We start from the raw sequence: 22,743 nt of genomic DNA, 5'->3' as shown, positions 1-22,743 counted from the left end.
GCATATAATGATATCTTCTAACACAATTCCCAGATCTGATCCACAAAAACATGAGAAGGTGAAGTCAGTGATCGGATTTAGCCAGCTCGCACCGAATCTACAGAACAGTGTCACGAAATGTCATTAGTACAGCGAACCGATTAGCATTGCTGGTCACTGCCAATGACTGTTAGTGTCAGAAACGGCAGGAAAATATGACATTCATGATTAAGCCGGCTAACAAGTTTTTTATTCCGATCACTGGGTAAAATTTATATCATTTATACGATATCTCATCGTTTCGATATATCCCTCAATCCCAATTATAACAACAAGCGTCGCGGGGTACGACGAGGCAATCAACACAAGTGTCGTTTCATAGGAGCTTGCGAGGTGTATATAGGGTTACCCGATAAGTTTTTTAGTTCATGACTAGTTGATAGCGGTACAGACCATAGATCCATGCATCGCAAACTATTTAAATTCAGTCGGTGGTCAATTTTCGTGTTTTGAATTGGGTCTGACATTGGCATACTTTGCTCATGGTTAAATAATCTTGCAGAAAACTATTGGTGAACGGTAATATTATGACAAGCCACAGTAAAATGGAAAGAAGCTAATATATTCATTTTTTCGTGAGCAGATGGAACGTGGAACTATCAAGAAACACTATTGTTCGCGTTGTGTGTAGTAAAGGATCTGCCAAATCAGTATTCCAGAATAACTCAACCGCGGTGTCACGCAATTTTTTCTTATAATCGTCGGATATAGGGAGGAGCTCCTAAGCGACGTTTACAACCCGCAATCCGATAGTCAACTATACATTTACAGACAGTAACTCAACAAAGCAAAACATACCTAGCGGACAGAAAGTTCACATGGTTCGATAAGAGTTCATCGTTGGATTTTCGTCAAGATATAATATTCTTGTTTATTATGAACAGCTTCTTATCATTAGTGACTTTCAAAACAAAGCAACTGTTTACATTCGCTTGTGTTCGCAACAAATTACAATCCTCCGCCACTGCACCGATTCCCCGGCGCCAATGTTAGCAGGATCCCTGCTCGTATGTGTTTCGCGTGGTAATTGTTGCGATTAAACATTAGAAGCACAAAACTAATCCAATTTTGAAGTGAAATCAGTACGTGTGCGGTGCGCGCAGAATGCAAGAGCGAAAGATTCAGTAATTTAGCCTACGTCACTAAAGATGCTTGACATTAGTCTGGAATTTCCTGGAGTGCCAGAAGCGGACGTCGAGAGCTTCCAATTCTCTTTTAGTCATTATGCTTGATGAATGCATTTAATGACAGAGAAGTCAAGTAGCATCGAATGAGTTCATCGTGAGGTTACGTAAAGGATCGTAACATATTTTCGAATCACAGCGATATAGATTCATTTACCATATATTCATTGGAATAATTAACATAGAGCGTAGCAAATTTACTTCATCATATGCACTTGTCAAAATAATTTGTCCAAGTCCAAGCATATTCGATTTCTTGCTGACTAGCGCCGATAAGTAAGCTCAGTTATTTCTGGATGACAAATTTCATATCATACATCTATAAGAAGACCTCGAATGAACATGTTTTAATGACTTTGTCATGCATCGGTGACGCAAACCGATGATCGAGTTACTGATATATTATTGAGTTTAATTACTAATGGCCATTATGTAAATGAAGTAGTCTTCGATTATTGCATATTGTCAGACGTCCAATGCAAATCTCATTGCTGCTAGTAACACGAAAGGAGAGCGAGTCAGTCGTAATGATTGGGGATCGCGAAGTCGTTCCGTACCAGATACTGTTCGAGCGTAATTGGGACTTCCGTATGGTTTGAAAGGGAACCTGCCAACCTGCATTTCCCCATGTTATTATTATTAGCCTATAGGTAAAAACATTGGCATGAGTGGTGCTTATCACAACTGAAGGCTTTTTGCGCCACGGACAGACACAAGTTTCCCCATGTAGACTGCGACCGATGTAACCCGATCTAAATCAATAGTATAGCAGGTTAGAATGAGAAACTGCGATATAATGCCGGATCCAGCCTGATTTTTACACTTCAGGCACGGGATTGTGAATTCCAGTATCTTCGTACCGGATACTAGATCATATGCTCATAAACTTTTTAATTTTATCCGATATAGATGTTCAATGAGACTAGTTATCGGCTACGTTGTCTCTACACGATTGGAAGTTGCTAACATTTCGTCAGGCGCTATACAAAGCGCTCAAGCTGACTAACATAACGAATTTAGTAAGTACGCGTAACTGTTCGCATGACAGGGAAAGTTCCCCAGCATAGTCGTCAACAGTCTTCAGTCGTCACTTGAAATCTACCTGATATCAGGATTAGTATGCGGCATGGTGCCCTAAGTCAAGTTTTGACAAACCATTCGACTTCCTGAACGCTATGGGTCTTGGAGTCTTGAAATATTATCCATCGACCAACTGCAATAGTGTTTGCAATTATTCGGACTTTCTCCGATACCACAGAGAATAATATACCATTGACCGTTCATATCCGAACGTCCACTTGACATACTTTAGCTACCGCCTAACGTCACCACGGCACACTTTTACACGGGAATACCCGACGTCCGCGTGACGTAACAAGTGAAATGGATATTTCCAACAAAGTTGCCCTATTATCGTAAAATTTTGTCACCGGCCACCTCAATTCGGATTTGCCGTATGACTGGAACGGCTCATCACTGGAATATGTCGCGGATAACATGTGAATCAGGCAAGGACCATTGCTCAGGTCACAATTAATCAGTTTCGTATTCAGCGACGGCCGCAGGTCTTAAGTATGCAAGGGAGGGTGATAATTTTACGCATTCGATTTTTAATAAGCCTATATTTCACAGAAAAGCGATACAGTCAAGTTGTTTTGTATTACGAGCGTTTTCGATCATAAAGATCGGAGATCAGAGCGTGTCATATTGATGGTATGCTACCTGCAGCCCACGAAGAAATGCCAATTTTTAATGGAGTACTGCCCGCGAAGATAGGTACCGTAGGCCTATGTAATGTAGTTCAGTGTGCTACTTTTGAGATGAGTTAAGGCGGGATAAGATGAGGGCCTGAATAACATCAAAATCTCCTAAAGCTCCACATGCTGAATTTGCACATGACTCTTTTAACATCGTTTATTCGATATCCTGAAATATTGTTTCGCTCTAGGCTTGATAGGCTTCGCCTTCAGGTTTTCACTATTATTACATGCTGTCGTGTCGAATAACAAATTTTATTGAAAAGTCTTGAGATCACGGCTACCAATTCGCAGTGAGTTGGTTCGACTTGCAGCGAGCATAAGCACTGCATGATTTATATGTGGACCACTAGTTAAAAAGGTTGCTTACCCCCGACTTCGACCCCTATTGCTGGTATCTCTCGTAGACCAACACTCTATCAGTGACGCGAGATCATATCGTTCGCTTCGGGTCGATTTTGCCTATTCGTCTTAGGACAGGTCTGACCTTCAGTTAACAGATACGGTATTATGTTTTATTGTAAAGTGAGCACTAGCAGGTCCACGTTACGAGAAATCATATGCCATCATGCTCGGCGTGCATAATCCGATACCAGAGACATAATTATTAGGGCTGGGCACAATGATTCGAGTACTCGAATCTGAATCGAGTATTAATTTTAATGATTCGAGTCGAGTAGTAAAATACGATTTTTTCGAGTACCGAAATTATACGCTCCTCACCACTGAAAGTTGATTTATCAACGAGGAGTTTATCAACGATCAACGAGTTTATGCTAATTTCACTGTTGAAGCCTTGAAACCTTGATTGGCCGTATCGTACACACAAAAAAATCTGGTAGATTTACAAAGAAATTTCTGTAAATTTTACAACGAATTACCGGTCGCAGCCAATAGCAGCGTGTAGCTTGTCATTTTACATTTTGATATGTAATATTACATTAATTTAGCTGCTAAGTCAAGTTACCAGAATTTCTTCGCAAGGTTACTGACAGCTACTCGCTACGGCATTTTACCAAGCTATTGGCAAAATTGATTAGCTTCCAAGCCCCAGCAACCAGTGGATACGTGGAAGTGCATGTCACTGTGGTATCATTCTCGTTGCGATTTGACCTGATTCAACCTCGTTCGCGAGACAGGATTAGGCCACACGGAACTGGTTGACCCTAGTACCAATTTCGCTATAGTGCATAGTTGGGTGCAAGAAGCAGCCGACAATGTAGTTACACCATAGACATTATATTATAAGGCTATGGCTACACGGTCGGTCTCGGCGGTTAGATTTGTTGTAATGAGTTACAAAAATCAGTTTAGGATATATAATCTCATTCCTGAAACTAGAAATATCAGCACAGCAGCAGGCTCAGTTGACCATTTCTTAATGGCGGACACGGCGAGCTATAATAGGTTACCTTAGGTTGCGCGTTGCGGGTTTTTCTGAGATTCGTGGTAAACAACCAACAATCAACTGTGACATCACAAATAGCGTCCGGTTAGGTAAGTAAGTAGGGAACCACACGTGGACCAATAAATATCAATATATACGAAATTAGATGCAAAAGAAAGGGACTATAGGTGTTGATAGATGTTTCTGTATGAAAAACCAACCTGGATTGAACATTATAACGTGGACAGTAAATATTATTGGTGGCATATGTGAGCGGATGAATATGACTTCTTTCAAAGTCGTCTGCGTGTCGAGCCGAGTAGCCGACTGGTCAGCCATTAATATGGAGCTTTGGGCATGCAAATGCTGACGGTGCGAAGCTTGTGACTTGTGATTGAGGAAAGTAGAGACTTTCGTTGAAGATTCTCAGGACTGATGAATGGGATGCGCATCGTAAAAGGTACAGTAGCCAACTGTATAGTATTAGTTACCGTGAATATCTACGACTGTGCAGTGTGCACACCACCCGTATGACTTAGGTTTCATGATTTAAATATTTCAGTCGCCCCATTCTCAGTTCTATTTTGGGATGTTAGTCGACTTGTATAATGACCTGCGACACCACATACTCTGCCGCGGAGGAGTTGAAACTGTTAGCTTGTTATTGACATTTATCGGGTCATAGCTTAGATATGTTTTCATCCACTGCTCGATGTTTGGCTCACATGCCGCATCAAATGGGGCACCTTTTCTTTCAACACATTGATCATTTAAGTCATGAATCTCTGCTAGATCATGTCAAATGAGGAGCCGGCATCACACAATGTACCAGTACCGGTACTTCAAAACTTGTTATATTTTTGTTAGCCTATTTGTCTTAGTCTTTATAAGTCATGTCTAGGTTAGCAACTTGGCTTAGTATAGCGACTTACGCATGAATTATTTTTAGTGGAACTGCAAGATACTAGTCACACAGCAGGAATGAAGACGAGAAAAAGAAACAATTGGAAGATTATCCGGCGTTGGAATTAATTCACCTTTTCTTGGGACCACTCGTGCTATATTTGCATGCCTCCTAAACAAGAATTATACCTCCAGCAGCAATACTTTTTCATCGTGAATCATGAATGAATATACAGTTGTCCTAATGTCGTCTTGAGAGCGTGAAGAAACTTTTGCGGTATCGCGTTGCTTTGGGATAGGTATGGATGTAGGCTGAGACGTGAATTTACAAGCTGGCATGTAATCTGATTTACAAGGACAGCATGTAGGCATTGTAGGGTTGTTATAGGTAGGTAGGTAGGTAAGGCGGTAAAATTACAGTCTCGGTGATAAATGTACAGAAGAAAATGTAGATTGAATATACCAGAGGTGACTGTAACATTACAGTCTGGCATGTAAAGTTAGATTACCGGACGGTTGTAAGTTGAATTTACATTGAGTGACGGTAATGTTATATTACTGCCAAGTGGCTGGCCACCCTGCTTCCAGACATTTCGCGGTAAATCGAGGTAAATTTTTTTTTCAGTGTAGCATACGAAACATGAAGTACAAAGCTACGAACGTTACTGGAAATAGCACATTTCCGAAGTCATGATCATTCCACAATATTGTCACCAAGTGCAATGAAATCGGTATGGTCGAAAAAAATAACAAAGTATCCTTAATATGATGGATAACAGGCATTATATTCTTTGTGGTCGCTTAAAAGGCACATATTTGAACTTTGACAAATAATATTCTGCTATGACGTCATAATGAGTGATACTCGATTACTCGACTCGACTCGAAGCATTTTACGTGATTCAGAATCGAATCACTCAGGTACTCGATTTTGCCCAGCCCTAATAATTATACGGAAGAGCATTGGTCACTGTGCCATTTCTGAAGCTATTCGACAAGGATAGGGAAGCTTTCGTGACACAATTTGTGTTATACATAATGGAAGCACAAGATCTTATACAGCGCGATCGATAATTAACCCAAGTTTGGGTATGCCGTTTCCACATTCACGAAGGCCAGGATTTTATACGCTGAATTGGCAGGAATCATGATCCCTAGCGCCTGGGCGCATGCTTCATTTGTCGCCGCCAACGTACAAACCCATCTCCAATCTAGCTACCGAAAAGGTTGTTTACGCCGCCTGGCAAATTGATAGTTTTCAATCGATAGGAAAGAAGTTATAATCTCACTACGGTATTAGTGGAAGGTGCGCTAAGTTCAAGCATTCCAAACGACGGTGACTCATCTATCACTTGACAGCCCGACATTGTTTATTTACTGTAACTTATTTACGGTGGAATGCGGTTAACTGGAACGACGATGGCCGGTCTGCATTGTCATTAGCAGCTTAAGTGTGATGCAAGAAAACGATGGAAGATTATAGACGGTTAGAAGTAACGCATCGCTTTGGGTCAGCTTACTTCTGCAGCAGAGCACTGTATCTGAACACGTGCAGAAATTTCAGTCTGTAGGCGATTAATCAGGTGTGGAATTTGAGGGCTTCCAGCGGCCGCAGCTACATTCCAGGCAATCCAGTGGAAATGCACAGTATCTAGCTGGGCGCACACAGGAAGGTGGCATAGAGTAGGCCCATCCCGTGCGAAGTATAATAACTCTTCGTGTATTCGCCGATCAATTTTCTTGGATTTGCGACATCAGCGGTCATTTTACACAAAGGCATAGTTAGACGTCAGGTAAATCGAGCTTATTCATGAGATGAGATGACATCCATAATCGCGTAATTGTGGAAATTTATCCGGTGGTTTTCCATGGCAATGGAATTAAGTTATATTGACATTTTGATTCCACCTTACCACTGCGAAGTGATGGCTATCTGCGGCTATGAGTTCGCCGCTTGGCGCTCAGCATTACCGAGATAGCGTGATGGGGTGGTGCAAGACTTAGAACGCCGTATAAGGCTATCTCCGCGCCATCCTTGCCCACTGCCCAGCGGCATATGCACATTAGGCACTCATGGTATGCAATATGCATATGCATGTGCACAGATAGTGTGTTTGAGTGTGTATATCGTGAGTTGGTGTATATGCCGCAAAAACATCAAGGACATAAATACAAAACGTCCTTTTCCTTTCTTTCCTCACCGCTCCATGCTAAAATCTGGTAGTTACACATATTTTTCATAAATTAATTCACGGTATGGATTGGTGAATGGCGGAAATTTTGCCGCTAATTCTAAAATTTCGTTGAAGAATTTTAAATTTGCAACGAATAAACTTGTCGGTTGAGTCACAAGAATTGAACTGTGTCATTCATAACAACGCGGCGACAATCTGCCACAAACGCGAATCATGGATCATACTCTGGTGATTCAGAAGAATTATTAACAAAAACACTCATGTTGAGCTCTGATTCATTTGTCCCAAGCGTTTTGTCGTTGGATATTGATAACCGCAAGTTCAGTGTTAAAATTTTATGGCGAGTAGAATTCGGCAACGACGCCAATTGAAACCCGTGAGAGGCTTTCAGTGTCAAGTACCCACAGATGGATATCTTGGTGTATTATTGCTCCTTATGTCAAGAACCAACGAGAAAAGCTGGCGTTTTTGTGTAGTTGTGAATGCAGTACAGGACGATTCAGTAAGAAAATGGAACCGTCCGATCCGAATTGATCGCCATGTGTCATACTATACTTGATGGTATCTGCGGGATTACTTCGTGTAATAACTCAACAGTCATTCTGGTACATAGTTTAATGCCAGTAGCTGCATTGTACAACATCGATACGATATGCTTCTACATCAACAGTCTTTTAAAGTACTTACTGCGAATAGAACGGTCAAATTGGTTGTTGATGACGATTGCTATATCATCCCAAGGAGTTACATATGTTAGTCGCCTATTTATACAACAGTCCGGGAGGTTGTGTATTGTCTTTTTGAGAATTTTCTACTACATCGGATTTAGCCAATTCTGCTTACTCTGCGAGATAGCTGCAGGTGATTTCGGATATTTTGACCATTTCCGAGCACGCGAGAGTATGCGACTGTTCAAGAGAGAGAAGATATGGGATAGAAAGGCCCTTATTTACATTACGTTTCAATTCAGTGAACTTGCGATGAACCTTCATCGTTATTTCAATTGATTCATTATTCTCTCTGAAGAGGCCGCCATATCGATTCAACTAACTCTCGAATGCCATCACTCGCTAATTATATCATTTACGTACCGCTGATATAACAGAGGCCTACTGAATCAAGCCAAATCCTGCTCGGATGTCAGAAGACACAGAAAATTGAAATCATCATTCGGTTTTCTTTTCTGGCTGAAGCGCACTAGTAATTGTGGGGATATGATTTGGTATATTACTTAATTGTAATACATACGAATGTGCGATACTAAGTAAACATACGGCGTATAACATACCGGTATCATTCAAAGTTGGTGATATTAATGGACCACGGACACCACAGTTACGCAAAATGCCCAGTCGGAGGAATAAATCCGCTCTTACGCCAGGATCAGGTTGCATAGCGTACCTGTAGAACTGTCTGTCAATCAGAGTCTTACATTGGCTTGTTGTCTCCGCCGTGTTTGGCGAGCAACTGGCCTAATGTCGATCCAAAGGTGGTATCCAAACAAAGCAGTCAAGAGAGCGCGTCCGGAGAGAAGTACCGTTACATTTCTTCCCACCACCTCACTCGGCTCATGACCGGCTTAAATCGACATCTCAAACTGCTTTCAAACTGTTATGATTGATGACCGTGCCCAAGCATACTGGCATAGGTTTGTTATGATTTCGAATATGGGCGGACAGGTTAGGTTGTTTGGTTTGCATTTTAGCGGAAGGTTAAGAAGGTCAGCAAATTATTCCCAAGATTTGAGTAATACGTTCCTTGAACCGCTGTTGCACGTTGTGTTTCGGGTGTGTTTTCATGGCTTATATTTAAGATGGTTGCGATTATTTCTGCTATGTTAGGGTAGTTTGCAGTTCAGGGTGTCATGTGTCACCGACTTTCAAGTCGTAACGGTATTCAGAAGTTTCCCCGCCAGTCTTGTGCCATAAAAGGTTACGTTACCTTTCGGAACATCGGGAAATCGACCATTAGAATCGAATGCTACGGAATGTCCAAATTGTCTTTCTCACTAGCAAGAAAAGTAACCTATTGTGATCTTGCAGTATTAATTGCGGTAATATGACTCCCATCCGTTTCGATATGACGGTATACTTTTAGCATACATGCGAACGACATAACGTACCATACAATCCCGTTTCCTTTTACAGTAATTCGAATCACGAAATTGCAATAAGTGTTAGCGGCAGAACGTTATTGCATAATGACATGTGCGATTGGCTAAAATCGTTGATTACGAAACAGTTGAACTTTTGGCCTTATCAAGCATGCCAACTCTAAAATCACTACGCTGTACTTTTAAGGACTTCGCGAATCAAAATAAAATCTGATCAGTTTTTTAATCAGCTCATCGGTGGTGCGAGAGATCAAATAAAGTTGAGGAACACTTCTTGAAACGATTATCGGAAAATAATAAATTTGACACCGTCTCGTCCGGGTCATCGAAAATACGCTGTAGCCATTTAGTATACCGATTTTCCATATTAAGTGTCCACCGGAACATAACGCCTAATCATGATAGAAGATAAAAATGTTTCGGGAGTCGAATTTTATTTAAGACACGAACACATAACAGTTTGAAATTATTACGAAATAATCGGTGTCCGGTACACTTTGAGATTATTTCCCGGATGATATAGCTTTGCGCAGGGTGATGCGTAGCAATGATAGGACAAAATGGAGTTATGCTACTGTACCTCATATTGACGTTAACTGCAGTGCGTGTTTTACAAGGAAATTGTACGGCTGTGATGCAGTGTGCGTGCGGATATCCGAAACTAAGTTATGGAAATTGCGTGGTATCGCATTGATAAGTCAACACCGACGCTGGCTTCTGGTAACTTGATTCGTTGTGCGCGGTATACTTGAAAAGGTTTCGTTATCAGCTGGGCGGACTGTGTCCTAGATAGACTTATGTGTCAATTCGCCGACAAGTATCACTGCTCTGTCTACCAGGCAACTATAAAATGACTTCTGTGTTGAATAACCAACTGTTTTCTATCGTATCTCATCCAAAATGATAAAATAGGAACGGCTTTCAACGCGCTGTTTACTCTTATTAAACCGCAATTTGTACCACGAGCATTGAACCATCACGTGCCGACTTTCGACATGAAGTCCCGCCGCGACAAAATAAGTATGATAACCTCTAACATAGTCACGGTTACGGTTCGCTGGGATCTGACCTTTTCTATAATAGGTAAGGCAGAGTCATCGTTGGAAATTCTGCTCGTAAGCGCTTAATTGCACACTTCATGAACTTTGTGATACTAAGACAATGCGGAATGCTAACTTGTTCTTTTACTAGACAGGCTCTTGCGGTCTTCATAGCGATGCGTACCACGAACATCTGGGCTTATAGAATTATTGAATAGGGGTATGATACTATTTGGGAAGCATTTTCGTCAATCGCAAATCGTAAATACCGGATGATGCATTGTATACACATGAAAATATTCCTACGCATACAAGCGAAACCTAATTCTACCTCATGCATAAACCTGTAATTATCACCTCGCTTCGACTAATCGTGAATCCGGATGAAACAGAGCACTGCAGATATTCAACTCTAACGCATGACTGTTTAGTGTTTATATATGGTATGTAGTGATCTCAGCGCAAATTTTAATTGGTCTAGTAAACATGATCTTCCCTTCTTGTTCCGCTGCGTTGGCCTGTAAGAAACCACAAATTCCATGAGATAAAAGAGTGCCAGTAAGTTGAAACTAATCCAGGGTTTTATTTAATGTCAGCAGCCCGTATGATTCGGTGGTCTATGCGTGGTAACAAGATGATTGGTATGACATTGTTGCTGTTCACCTGTTCGGCAATATTTAGATCGCGCGTAGATTATAATATATTTCCACAGTCGCATGCATAAAGCAGGATCGATAAGGCCCACAAAGGCATTGTAATCAGACCGCAGACTTTTTAAAGTGCCCGTGCTTGTTTAAAAGACGGTCCTCTCTTGTAAGAACAGTTGCTTTACCGGATACGGGGATTATTACTAAACGCGGTCAGCAAGGTTGCGCGGAAACTGTAGGAATGCTGCACAGTCAGATGCACATTGAATTCATTTGCGTAGTAATGATAACTTGATATTAGCTCAAAATGATGGTGGGAGAATTGAGAAGAAGGCAGCCCATGTTAAGCGAGTTAGCAACATGAAGCTGTGTTCGAGACTGAGCACATTCGTTGGAATTCCAGCTCTTTGTAACGAGTCAGGGATTTTTCGATCTAATTGTGCAATGTGTGTGCATAAGAGGGTCTTGGGGGTACAGAATTTTAGTACACGACTGAATAATATATTGATATTGAAATAAACCCGAATATTTTACGCCGACACACGTCAGAGGTAATCGTCAGCATCTAGTCATCTAGTGTTTCAACATCGTGTTTCAACAATGGTGCATGCATTCGTAATTATGTCGTGTTGTTTCTCTTTAGAACTCGATATAAAAATGCGGGCCGTCCGCTTTTATTATTTACTATTATTGAGAAACTGACGGTGTCGGAAATGATTTCCTGGATATATTTTCACGAAACGGCGTACAACGCGATTCTGATGGCGTTGGTACCCGTATCGCTTTTTTATTTATCGAAACTTTTATGGCGGACGTATATCCTTCGAAGCGCTCGCGATCCTGCTACCGACCTTTCGCACCTTCCAATACCGCCGGGAGATTTCGGACTGCCGATAATCGGAGAGACGATGACATGGGCGATCCAGGTGAGTTTCCGACTATTGTGATTAGTTTGTATTCATCTCACCAATATTTGTACCCATTGCGATCACACATACATTAGGTGTGTATGGATCAGCGATTCTTAACCGGCGTCTCCTGTAAGTCGATACACATTCTATACTGATAGGTTTTATTGGCGATGACACGCTGGTATCTAACTTCATTGGTTGCCGGCAATTAGGTGCGAACATTAGTCGAATAGTCCAATGGCGTATGCGGGGGAAGGGGGTTAGGGTACGCAATCGAAACCCTGACCTTGAAAATCCCCTTTCTATATCCAATAATTATGAACTTATTTGCAATTAAGCAATTGGTATCACACTGTTGCGTTTCAACGGAACAAGACGATGACACCATTGTGTCCAATATGGTGTGGACACAAGCAAATCTCACGGCTCAGTGAAATCGGTGTACGTCACACTTTCCATTTATATAAAGACAATTTGACGGTAATTTTTGACCGAATTTCCGAGCGCGAAATTTGATAAAACGGGTATCAATCGAAACCTACCACTGTACTGATTGCAAAAAGATAGATTTTATACTGTTCGTGGTCCTGGAACCCCCTAAATCTGCCTCGAACGTTGCATTGTAGCGGAGTTAGGTATTGTGACGTAGCCATGTCATGCCGTCTGGGAGCAGGTGATGAGCAGCGCAAACTGCAAGCGGATTGGCCATTGCAGCGCAACGGATTGAGCATTCACACTCTCACTTTCGTGCTCGCGTTTCTGAGCTGCTCAGACGGCATGGTTGCGTCACAATACCAAACTCCGTTACAATGCAACATTCGAGGATGATTTTGGAGGGGTTCCAGGACAACGAGCAAAAAAAATTATATTTTCGCAATCACTACAGAAGTAACTTTCGATTGATGCCCGTTTTATCAAATTTTGCGCTCGGCAAGCCGGTAATAAATTACCGTCGAATTGTCTTTAGCCAAATGGAAAGTGTGACGTAGACCAATTTCACTGAGCCGTGACATTTGCTTGCGTCCACACCATATAGGACATTATGATGACACTTTCCAATGTGATGCCTCGCATTTCTGAACTGCATGGTGTCCTGTCAATACCGAGAAATCCATAACCGAGAATGCCTTTGCCGAGAATGGACACCACCGAGAATGAACATTACCGAGAATGGACACGACAGATGAATGGACATTACCGAGAATGGAAACCACCGAGAATGAACAATACCGAGAATGTAATGTATCACGGTTTTGCCACATTCGGTGTTGATTCTCGGGTATAAATTCTCGACAACGTCCGTCTCAGTAAGGCAGATTCTCGGCATTGGCCATTCTCGGTAATGTCCATTCTCGGTGGTGTCCATTCTCGATAATGACCTCTCTCGGTAATGTCCATTCTCGGTAATGGTTTTCTCGGTATTGGTATAGAACCCTGTAAGTGAACAGTCACACTGATTTGCTATCCATTTTAATTATACTGTTTTCGTTTTGTCTTACTGGGCGAAAGTTTGATGTTCCCAAACACTTGTGGATTAGCTAGGTTAATAGAAATTATGAGCCATAGCTATAAATGTTATCATTACGTGCTCACTGATTTGGTCGGTGCGGGAAATAACTACTTTTTGATCATACGTAGCACATGTGTGAAGCACAGTTCAAATACTAAGATTTATATTTCACAGGGCAGCGACTTTAATATCATACGACGAAAGAAATATGGAAATATATATTCAAGCAACTATATTGGTAAAACTATGGTTAAAGTGACCGGACCCGAATATATCAAACAAGTAAGCTTGCTGTCTATTGGCGATCATTGCGATTCTGGTATCTATGACAACGATGGATTCATGACGACAGATTTTAACGGGGAAGACCGAAGAAATTCAGACGATATGGCCTGACTCAGTGCGGCGCGTGGTGGGAGAGTCAGCCATGGCCAACTCGATCGGAGCGTTGCATAAGTACAGAAGAAAGATATTTCTAAGAGGCTTCACGCGCGACGCTCTGCAAGGCTATCTGCCACGAATACATCGAATCATAAAACACCAGGTAATGATCTTGCTGCAGTGGGCCCACGTTCGAATTCTTTTAATGCGGATAACGGCGCAGATTATATAACAGTCTAGATCAGTGGTTCTCAACCTTTTTGGCTTCGCGGACCCCTTTTGACCGTCACGGACTCTCGCGGACCCCCTCAAGTTTTAGATCAATTTTAGCTCTATTATGGTGCAACCTTCATCTGTCTTGTGCAAATATGAAATGTAGGCTTGTGATAAACAGCAAAATAATGATTTTTCTTGAAAATAACATCATACTATTTATGTATAAATTGGTAGACTTTTAATATTTCAAAGCTAATTTTACTGCTGTATTTCTTGCTGTACGTGGTCGTGTCTTGAAAATCCGCGTCTTCGTTTCGATATGAACGAGGAGTGTCGAAAACCATTTCCGCAAAGATAGATGGAGGCTAGTGCAATATTAACGCATAACGCTTCCGACGATACTTTTGGTGTGATCGCAACATTTATGGCACCAAAATTAAGAAAGATATATATTTTATGAACATATCACGCCCAGCATCTAGCGCAGGGACTGGCAACATACGCACCACGGGCCGGATTTGGCCCGTGACGGCATTTTGATCGGCCCGCAGAGAGTTTCTACCGTCAAAGTGAAATCCTAATCTAAAAGTATAGACAAATTTTATGCGCCAAAGAATGGATCCAAGTTTTCCAACCTGAGAAAGACTGTCATGAAACGACCTGTTCTGTTCGGGTCTACGTATATATTTACGAGCAAACATTTTCGACCATGAACAATTGAACATTAACAAGACAAGGCTGCGTACCAACATAACTGGTGATATGAATTTCACGGTTGGAGCGCAATGCTTTGACAGCAACGAAACACTCCTTGTTCATAAAAAACCAGCCTTGTCGATAGGGCATCCGCAATAAGAATGCGCCAAATCTGATAGCCGAGCTTTAAGTGTAGGTATTTCATTGTCCGATTTATAACGAGTGTCAGCCGTAAATATCCGGGTTCATTTCAATATGAATATATACTATTCAATTGTATATTGAATTTCTGTACATCCAAGAAGCTCTTCAAATAGTGGTTATGTATATCACAGGATGAAATGGATTTCGTGGCGAGGTTTCAATCCCTGCATTGGGAAAAATTAAGGAAATACTTCGGAAATTTTTATTTCAAACGACTGTTCACCCATTTGATGAGACTGAGAACTTCAAATTGAGAAGGTTTCGCAGACATTACGAAGTCACCGTGATTGACGTTTCTATCTCCATATTTTTATTTTTGCCACAAACTCCAACAAAACGTCTCTAAACAGCAATATGTTTGTATCAGCAGGTTATCGGAAAATTGGCAATTAAAATGAATTTCCACACTACGATAGCTCATGTCAGACGATTATGATGATGATATGAGTCATGAGGTTTAAGCAGTTGTGGTGCGAAACTGCCTCACGCTTTCTCAAATTAAAAAATAAAATAAAAATTAGGTTTTCAACCATTTTAAAAATTTAGAGGTCTCGCGGACCCCCTGAAATTGCTTCGCGGACCCCCGGTTGAGAACCGCTAGTCTAGATCAGTGGTTCTCAACCGCAAGTTGCCTGCCAGTCCACGTAATATATTTCATTTTATATCTAAATGCCGAATTCAAGAAGTTGACGCTTGTCTATTAATTGTAGAAATAAAAACCAAATTTTAAATTGAATCAGTATGTTCGACTGTATTGTTCCACATGGTGTCGTAATAGCGAGTTCTCGGTCTACTTTGGGCGTAAGAGTCGTACGAAATTGTTTAAAAGTAGACTACAACTCTTTTCGAACAAGAACGGAGACTTTTAAACAAACTTCTTTAAATTCCGACATTACAGTATATAATAGACTATAGATGCTATAGCAAACAGCAAAGCCCCATTTTTTAGATGATATCGAACAATCACTATCAAGTTAGTGGTCTTTGATAGGATGTCGCGAGCTTCGCCTTGCAGAAACGTCAATAGAACCACGCCTAAAATATCTAATATCAAAACCGCAGCTTTACATGACGTTACCAATAATATATTTGAGTTACATACATTTGTCGCAATCAAATTTATGGTTGATTCGGATTTTAGACGTTTCACCCGTCCGCAACATCTGTGTTGCAGTTTTACTGGTCCAAAGGGTCAAAAAGGTCGAGAACAACTATCTTCTATTATACTGCACAATCTCGATTGTCAAGTTTCGCAAATGTATATATATTTTTAATATCAACTGCGCTTAGTATAAGCACTGTGCCAATGACAATCACACTGAAGAATAGAACACATACGAGCGTGGAATAGGGTACACAGATTATGTCATCATCGCTAGAATTACATTGGCTGTATGGACTGTATACTTTTTTACTACACATTTCGACTACAGTGGCCAAAAGTGCAGGAGGCACTAGGTAGCGCAGCTATATATTTTAGGGTTGCCATACGTCCGGAATTTCCCGGACATGTCCGGAATTTCACTGTTCAAACTAGCGTCCGGGAGGAATTTCTAAAATATGCCAAATGTCCGGAATTTTGAAGATTTGACGACGTATGCTCATAATTTTTTCGTAAATGAACATAAAAACATTGTTTCTGGGAATATTTATGCTGATGCATGATATTTTTCTTCGCGCTGCGCGCGTTTTACTATCACATTTATTGAATTTAATATGAAGACTACCACACCCTCGCAAAAACTGCAATAAAATATAAATAAAAACAACCTTAATTTACTGGAATAAGCCTAATTGTAATCGCAGTTACAGGAGAACGGTAGGCTATATTCCTAGAGTTCGTTAAGGCCGTTTAAATGCTTTATTCAAAGATAGTCGTTCCAAACGTGGGGTCGTTTTCCTTTATTCTGGGGTTCGCGAATATGTTGAACGTGATCAGCTTCCAATATAGCCCGTGAGTAAGTCCGGGCAAAGGTGCTGACTTCTTTTAGTAATCAGCTCGTCAAATTTTCGTCTGGGCCACGGAACACTTTAAATTGGAGAGGGAGTCGTGACCATAAAAGATTGGAAACCACTGGATGTGGGGTGTTTATAAAGCTCCGTGGTGCGCACCGACATAAGGCAGATAAACGATCTTATCGGTTGGGCATGAACATGACTTAACGATGTACAATTACGCTCCCTGTATTTTCGAACTCATCATCCTCCACCAGCTCTACCGCTAACTCTGATCATGTGGGCGGAGAGTAGTAACTATCTATAGTAAGATATGAAACAACCGAACAACCAATATTATTGACCGAATTCATTGAAAAAATTTAACGACAAGATGCATATAGAAACCAGATTCATATAGCAAGCCCCCTCCCAGAAGTTGCATCGATTACCCTATGGTGGGCTCAAAATCATTGTTGATTTGGGCGGGAAGGGGCTGAAAACATGTGCTTGCGGTCCCGGTTACACAACACACAGCCACATACTCCCGAACCAGATCGTGACCACCTCTGGTCTATGAGCAAAGCTTTGCTAGTGTGACGTCATAACTCATTTTCAAATCCACTAGTGGGCGCTAAATGGTGTCCGGAATTTGGGTCACAGAAATGTGGTAACCCTAATATATTTGAACAGATTCGGCATGAGGAATGGTATGAAGTCCGCCAATTTCACCTCTCTGCTTTTTGGGATATAGAGCTTGATATCTCGGTATGCTTTGTAGCGAGAGATCAGCTGTTTATTCAAAGGATTAGCCATCCATAGCTGAGTGATTGAATGGTGACGCGATATCAGTCCTCATTCCAGTCTGGAGTCTGCATAGGTAACAAAACACACATACGCGATGCCGTCGTCATTTGGTATGCATCTATCATCAGATGACGATCAAAACGCATGGCGATGTATACCGAAAACATAACGGCAATGCGGTATACTAAACGTGTTAAACTGTTTGTATTTCCTTATCATTATGCCTTGTGATTTTGAATGTCGACTGATGTGGTTGATTGCTGTATACCAGGGGTGGTCAACCTGTTTGCTGTTCACCGTCGCATTTCGATTACTTATGTAGCCTACCGCTGCATTTCAGTGCGTAGTCGTAATCAACCAACTGGACTCCAAACATCAATGTTAAATTGTCCTAGTCCATTTCCGTTGAGCTGCGGACTCAATTATTTCTTCATATCGGCTTACTATACGCACCGACATCGCGAGTAGTCATATTATGAATAGTCATTGGGATTATTAGTTTTCTGGTCGCGCCAGATTCATGAAATAATTTCGTCATTAATATTAGTAGTTGAACATATTACTATCAATTATTTATACGTCCTCAGCCCATCTGATCAGATTCACCGATAGACTTGATGGAGCGGGTGTATTCGAAAATTCAGTTATATATGAAATATGACGATTAGGGCAAGTTTTTGTTGCACAAATATCGCGAGAAAAATCCCGACTTAATTTTGACAAAAGTTGCAGTAAAAAGTTGCATTCATCATTTTTGTTGAATTAGTAGGGTATGAGATACTCGAAAGGTTTCGTTGTCTAATCTAGTTCCTGCATAGCTGTCAAATTTGTTACTTTGCCATTTCACGGACATTCTGGCAAGACCGCCAAAAATTACATTTCTTCCTGACACACAGCAAGAAATTTACGCAATACGGGAATAATTTTTCCCGAAAAGCCAAACAGCATAGCGATGACGCCCTCCCTCTAAAACAAATCAAATAACACTCCCCAAACCACCTAGGTCTGCAAACTTGACCCAAGGCGTTGCAGAAACAATCACTCTGGGCGACTTTAACAACATCAATAATAGGTGTCCCTATGAAAATGTAATTTTCGGCGGTCTCGTCTGGGCGTTCGTGAAATGGGAAACTATATCAAACTTAAACGACAGAATTAATAAAGCGATCCATTTGCATATTGTTCGGACACGGTCGTGCTTGGTAGGGGTAGTAGAACTTCTTGCTTGCGAGACATTGTGTCATAGATAATAGTAAGATGCAGCTAACCTGTCACATAGCTCTTTGTTATGCAAATCAAAGATAATAGAACCATACTAAAAATAGTTTATAGTTTATAGTTTATAAATCACTCCTTTACATTGTAACGCAATATTTGATCAAAGTTGCAGTCAAAATTGGTATGAAAAATAGAGGAAAGTTGCAAAAAGTTGCACTATAAAATCCCTCCAAACAGCTTAAAATATCATAGTACATAGATTCTGAGTATCTAGGAAGCTGTCGGAAGCTGTAAAAAAAAGTTGCAAAATCTTGCCCTAATGATGATGTATCTTCAGTTAGGCCAATTGCTATTGGTCGCTTTGTTACATGGTGTTATTTCTTGACCTCTCATCAGCATTAGTGGTATAGTGAAAATATTATGGAATCGCTCAAACGAACCAGAAATAAATTTCTTTCGCGAGACGAATGCGATTCCACACAATTTCTTCATGGCGCGCATCATTTGTCTCTACTGTTCTCAAATGTAAGGCTTAGATTGGAAAGGGCAATACTATATTAAAATCGGAAAATCTACTCGCAATGAATCGCACACAGCGCGAAGAAAATTTCAAGATTAGTTAAATCGTCTCATCAAATCGGGAGCCGATTCCGCCGCCAAGACTTACTAATTGAATTACTGCTGTAACCGGTATACTTTATTTGGTTTTCTAGCTTGCAATCTGTTCGATCAAGTCGATCACATTCATTATATTATGACACCGGCGCTTGTTATACCTGTAACTAATCTAAACAAAAATGCCATCCCGTTTTATTGATCAGTTGGCTTATGGTGCGTATACTGATCTGTAAAGTACTATGTAAGTTCAGTAAAAGCATGGTGTATAAATCTCGGTAATGAACAAGGAAACGTGGATTATAAAATCCCAAATTGGAGCTTGGTATGTTTTTGCAAATTTGAATTTCCATCTACACTTCCCACTATGATATAGTTCTTCATTTCACTTAGCGCTGTTCGTAGATTAGGCGACATGACATATATATTGCATATGAGATAATCACATAATATTGCTTGGCCGAACATAATGTACACTTGTACAGTATGGCCTACTATAGTAGGGTGCAGGTGCATATTATTGTTGTATTATATTATTATAGGCCATGTAATGACATTCTGACTAGTGAATGCCGCTAACCACAGAATCAACACAACCAAAGATGGTCAATATCTGTTTCTGCATCTTTATCTGAATTCACAAGCGCATTTTCCTACCGTCCCGTCCCCAAGCTGTTTGTAGACAACTTCGCCTTCTGTTTTCACAGTAGTAGATATTAGTTTTGGAATAGATTCACATCATGAAATAGCCACAAATACTTGACAGCCAAGTCCTACATGAGCACCATCAAATACAATTTCGAAATCGGACCTAGATGTAGGACCACTAACCGTTTTGCGTACGTGCAAAGATGCTTGTGGCAATCTTGAATGTTGTCGTACACTTATAGATAAAAAAAGGCGGGTATTACCACACAGCAAGTGTCACACATTAACAGAACCTAACTCTCCTAAGAAATATTACCTTAAATGTAGGGGCGTATTTGACTCGTTTACACCAACTGTAATTATCACCGTTGTCACAACATCAGCCGTGCTTATTGCCTGGAACAGCCATGTGCACTGTATAGCATACGCATGGTGTGCACACGACACCGGTTTCGTGATTATACAGTTCATTGCTTTCTTTTTCATTCTCGCGCACTTTCGTTGTTGAATCTCTCTGACATCTATCGCCCGTCTGCATATTAAATTTGATGTCGACTTCAAAATCGGGTCAATTTTTTTTTGTGGGATTTTCAAGATGCTGCGTGCGCAGTACGCGGTGGCGTTAGCGATGGCGGGCTCAGCTAAACCTTCGGCGCTTAGAAAATAGGCAGAACCGGGTCTCAACCACTCGCTTGGTGTCGTGACGCTATATCTCATGTAACCACCACGCTACAGGCATCTCCTCACACGTATTGGTATCCAGAGGTACCTCCAAACCTCCGAAAATGTAGAAGTAGGCTACGTGGCTACTGAATACCTCTGTTGGTATGAGCATGGGTGTACTTACGAATCGTTCTTGTTCGACATATTTATGAATAGGCAAGTGCAAAATCGAAATACCAGCGTCGTCACGAGTATGTTATAAGTAAGAAGGAGCGCCTATAATAGTTGAAATTTCTGCCTCTCACGTCATCCCAACGAATGTCGTGCCCGTTACACGCATTAAAAATAATCCCGTACTCAACAACCCAGAAATATTACCCAGAACATTATGTCACTGCGTGTATGTCGTCATGTATTGTAATCTCCTTTCGAGGGCGGATTTATGCAATATGCAGATTGCAGAGTATAGCGTACCCGTGCGCGACCAGTCGACCATGTTAAAACGAAAGTGCCTGATCATAGTTTTAACAGCCATAATTGGGATACCGGTACTCGAAATCAGAACTCTCAGCATTCGACTCGAATCATCACAATCAATGCTCGACTTTGGTTGAGTATTCGTTACGTTGTTGTTTCTGTGGTATTCATGGTGCTTGTCGACTACTATGGTCATTTACACCAGGCCGATATTCGTTATTTTTTTATTCCGTATCTGATTCCGTGCTCGCCATTCGTTACGTTGTGCTTTAAGAAAGTATTGTTGGTAGGTTTGATCACGATAATGAATTCAATTTGTTTTTAGATGCGAAGCTGGTCGTCGTCAGAAGATATAATTCACATTTATCCCAGCACCAAAAGAATGACATTTGAAGTCGCATTCACAATAATCGTGGGCCTTGCCTTCAAAGACGAGTCGGAGAAAGAAACCATTTTCGAACTATTCGACTCCATGATTTCAAATCTCTTCTCTCTGCCCATTGAGTTCCCCGGGTCGAGCTTTTCAAAGGTATGCCTATATAATGTAGGTAACGATTGTGGTTGGCACTGTTTGGTTAGCATTTAGCTGTGCGTTTTGGGATTACGATATTTCTGAAGTATCTCGATCACAATTTCTCTTATTTTGTAACGGCGTCTTACCAAAATACAAACGAATGTCCGTATATTGAAACCATTGAACTTTCGTTCACCATGTTGTTGTGGCAATTGCGTTCGTATTGTGGTATCCAGTTTCTATAATTTATCCTCCTCTAAGGAGTTCGAACGCTGCGAAGTTTTACAAGGACCACCAAGGTAGCATTGTAACACAATAGATTGTCGTGCTTACAAAGTTTTGATTTTCCTCCATCGTCTGGTATTGCGGCGAGAACTTTACATAGACGGTACGTGGACTCCTTGGAATGTAACACGGAGCAGTTAAAGGAGTGCGTTGATCAGGTCAACATGGCATAATTCATAGCATGTATATTATTATAGAAGATTGGGAGTACTGTACGCATTTGACCTCAATTTCATTTTCATGCTGAACATTTGTACCATGTATTTTGGCAAGCTGAAATGTCGTCATAACACTCTAAATTGGTCGAATAATTATTTGTTACCTTAAACTTACAAGCCGTCGGAAGTCAGCTTCGTTGTTGGCGCAAATACATTCGACAAGGTTGCCCGTCGTATGAG

General features: G+C 41.0%; 1 protein-coding gene and 1 long non-coding RNA gene across 2 annotated transcripts in view; both read left to right on the top strand.

Moving 5' to 3' along the window:
* Positions 1-4,435: 4,435 nt before the first annotated feature.
* Positions 4,436-5,515, top strand: LOC145451605 (uncharacterized). Its single transcript, XR_013918963.1, has 2 exons — positions 4,436-4,827; positions 5,317-5,515. It is a non-coding gene; the product is annotated as an uncharacterized LOC145451605 (long non-coding RNA).
* Positions 5,516-7,572: 2,057 nt separating this feature from the next.
* The window catches only part of LOC145451588 (cytochrome P450 26B1-like), a 32,804-nt gene continuing 17,633 nt past the window's right edge, over positions 7,573-22,743 (top strand). Inside the window, exons 1-4 of the mRNA XM_080329798.1 lie at positions 7,573-12,191; positions 13,861-13,968; positions 14,039-14,230; positions 21,872-22,075. Coding sequence (XP_080185924.1) covers positions 11,979-12,191; positions 13,861-13,968; positions 14,039-14,230; positions 21,872-22,075 — 717 coding nt within the window. The 5' untranslated portion in view covers positions 7,573-11,978. The remainder of the gene's footprint in view (positions 12,192-13,860; positions 13,969-14,038; positions 14,231-21,871; positions 22,076-22,743) is intronic.

Source organism: Botryllus schlosseri, chromosome 12 (genome assembly GCF_051294905.1).
Source record: "Botryllus schlosseri isolate E-star chromosome 12, Bs_hap1, whole genome shotgun sequence".
Classification (NCBI taxonomy): domain Eukaryota; kingdom Metazoa; phylum Chordata; class Ascidiacea; order Stolidobranchia; family Styelidae; genus Botryllus; species Botryllus schlosseri.
Note: the sequence above shows the minus strand (reverse complement) of the source record. Positions and strands in the feature narration are given on the sequence as shown.